This window comes from Ctenocephalides felis, unplaced genomic scaffold, assembly GCF_003426905.1.
Source record: "Ctenocephalides felis isolate EL2017-DRISC unplaced genomic scaffold, ASM342690v1 CF-g0.4_SCAFFOLD_01170, whole genome shotgun sequence".
NCBI lineage: Eukaryota > Metazoa > Arthropoda > Insecta > Siphonaptera > Pulicidae > Ctenocephalides > Ctenocephalides felis.
Window position 1 is genome coordinate 35,230,473 of NW_020537324.1, and position 2,862 is coordinate 35,233,334.

Here is a 2,862-nt window from a genome sequence, read left to right on the forward strand (position 1 = left end):
TTTGGGTAATTTGATTTAAAAAAGGTTTAAGCAGCTTTGTGAATTCATTATTCTCTGAATATTTTTTATGTCTTGATCCATTTATATGTCCTAAAATATTTTTATCATTTTTGCTCATTTGAACTATACACAACAAACAATTGGCGACAGAAGATGTGCTATAAATTGATAAACTATTTATTTCAGTTAAAGTATAACTACACTTCTTCTTAGGCTGGATATTATTGATTGTGGTTTTCAATTTAACTTCATTTTTACTGTCATTACCTAAATCATTATTTTCATCTTGTTTCAAATCATTTTTTTATGCTGAACTTCCTGTACTCCCTCCCTTTTAAATTCACTTTTAATTTCTAAATTACTTTTGATAATATCTCTTTCATTTTCTGAACAATTCCATTGATTTTCAGAGTCATTTCCCTTTTTTACAATATCATTCATTTCGAGTTTAGATTTGGATGTAAGATGTTCATGTTGATTAATGATTTTCAATGAACCAAATAATTTTATATGGCACTTTGGACAATCCTTGTGAAGAAACTTGCTATAAAAATAAGTCTATTTATTTTTTTCTACACTATTTTATGACTGATAAAAATATACTTACCGGTCAGTATGACCCATCTTTTTTATATGACTTTTGAATGTTTTACTTTTAAAAAAGCCAAGTTACAAACAAGACAGATTAATAGATCACTTGATTTTAATAAAGGAGTTATTTGCTGTTTTCCCGAATGCTTTTTACCAGATATATGAGAAGTACAATTTGATTTGTGTAATAACGTAGAACACTGGAGGCAATAGTAGTAGATGTTACAGATTCTGTAAATCAATATATATATATATATATATATATATATATATATATATATATATATATATATATTTTGTAGAGTTTCGAACAAGAATCCAAAAATAATACAAAATAAAAAACAAGAAAAGTTTTTAAAAAAACAATTTCTTTATTTAATTATTTGTTTATTGTCGACGTTTCGGAACTAGGTACGTTCCATCTTCAGGACATCTGTCAAGAAACATACGTTTTTGCAATTAATTCATTATTTAAGAAAAATCTATTTTCTTTTCCTAAACATATTGTTTGCTAAAATCTCATCAAGATCATGTTTCTTGACAGATGTCCTGAAGATGGAACGTACCTAGTTCCGAAACGTCGACAATAAACAAATAATTAAATAAAGAAATTGTTTTTTTAAAAACTTTTCTTGTTTTTTATTTTGTATTATTTTTGGATTCTTGTTCGAAACTCTACAAAATATACACAAATCCAAGACTCTACCATTCATATATATATATATATATATATATATATATATATATATATATTTAAATAGAAAAAGAGAGTGGAAGAATATATCACTTTCATCAAAATATATTTGAAAATATTCAAAAATGTGTTCCTTTTTCAACTTTCTGAAAGTGTTTTATTTATCATGGAACGTTTTGTCAGAAAATCTGACTTGCTATATTTTATTGTAAAATGTTTGAGACCTTTGGGTCTAATTGTATAAAAACCTATGTTATTTAGAATAGAAAGTAAACATCATTAGAAAGTGAAAATCAAATCTCAAAAATAATCAATTTGCAACATGTTAATGATGATGTTAATAATGATGGTATAAGATTTGCATAATAGTAACGAAACATGTAGTTCTATGAACCATAAAACTATAAAGTTGTCAATGAGTAGTTATTTAGATCTAAAAGTAGTTATTTAGATCTAAAAGTTAACTCGAGTTAACTTACTGAATCAAGTTATCCTTTGGAATTATTTCTGGAAATAAATTTACTTTATTCTTAGAAACAATTTTACTGCCATTAATAGCAGGTTTGGATTGTGCATGAGATGTCAAAACTGCATTTTCCACTGTGACATTGCTTTTAATTTGCTCTTCTTGCTGTATTTGAGATGAAGACAATTCAGTAAAACAAATTTTAGCTTGTGGAAATGCTAACTGATTTTCATCCAATTCTGGAACGTTGATAGTGTTTTTATTTAAAGGAAAACTTTGAAATTCATCTGCCGTGTTTGTAAGATTATTCCGATTCAGTTTGTCTGTCATAAGTGTTTTGTAAGCAGCTGTAGACACATAAGTAATCACTTATATAATATTCTATACAAGGAACAAGTAAGCCATCTTTTACAGTTCTACTTAAATATAGTATGTTTAGTACTCCAAGGTTGTTGTATGTTATGTTTATACTTACTGGTCTCTAATTTATTTGACGATGTTTCATTTATATTATCTAAACAATTAGAATAACTTAATTCGCCTGCCAAAACTCTAGACCACATCCTTTCCAGATAAGTGATTTTTTTACAAAACATTTGAAGATTACACTGTAACTCATGATTGAATATCGACTTATCTATGATGTACTTTTCATTAAATAATGAGATTGTATTTTCTAAGCAGAAAATGTCCTGAATGAACTTCGTGGTTATATCCATATTTATAAAATGACTGAATAACTAATACATTAAATGTTATAATTAATTTTGTCATTAGCTCGTTTTTTTATCCTTGACCAATAAACCACCACTGTATACAATAGATACAATTTCAAGTCCAACTGAACAACACATATTATAAAAGTATAAAATACTAGGTCATCTACAGGGTCATCTACTGCTAACATATGAACGTTTTATTTTGTCTTTTAGTTCGTATTTTTCTTGCTACCCAATCAACCGTTGAAACTAGAAAACTTTTGAAAAGTCACCCGATTTGTTGAAAACATTGGAGAAAAAATGTGCTTTGACATATGGTTTTGTGACTTGTTCCATAACAGAAACCAAACTGATGTCTACTACTCTACTGCTACTGTTACTGTTTGCTTAAA

The 2,862-nt window shown here is 27.0% G+C and overlaps 1 protein-coding gene across 1 annotated transcript; it reads right to left on the reverse strand.

Moving 5' to 3' along the window:
* Positions 1 to 629: 629 nt before the first annotated feature.
* On the reverse strand, positions 630 to 2,862 carry LOC113367141. Its single transcript, XM_026608771.1, has 3 exons — positions 2,227 to 2,862; positions 1,765 to 2,098; positions 630 to 822 (listed from the first exon to the last, which is right to left on the reverse strand). The coding sequence occupies exons 1-3, from the start codon at positions 2,468 to 2,470 to the stop codon at positions 630 to 632; spliced, it is 771 nt and encodes a 256-aa protein (XP_026464556.1). The 5' UTR covers positions 2,471 to 2,862.

What these genes read in the sequence shown, in the direction of transcription:
- LOC113367141 (XM_026608771.1), bottom strand. Translation starts at nt 2,470, where the DNA reads ATGGATATAACCACGAAGTTCATTCAGGACATTTTCTGCTTAGAAAAT. An exon ending in GTCAAATAAATTAGAGACCA is followed by an intron (nt 2,099 to 2,226) that starts GTAAGTATAAAC and finishes ATGTGTCTACAG; the next exon opens with CTGCTTACAAAACACTTATG. An exon ending in CCAAAGGATAACTTGATTCA is followed by an intron (nt 823 to 1,764) that starts GTAAGTTAACTC and finishes ATTGATTTACAG; the next exon opens with AATCTGTAACATCTACTACT.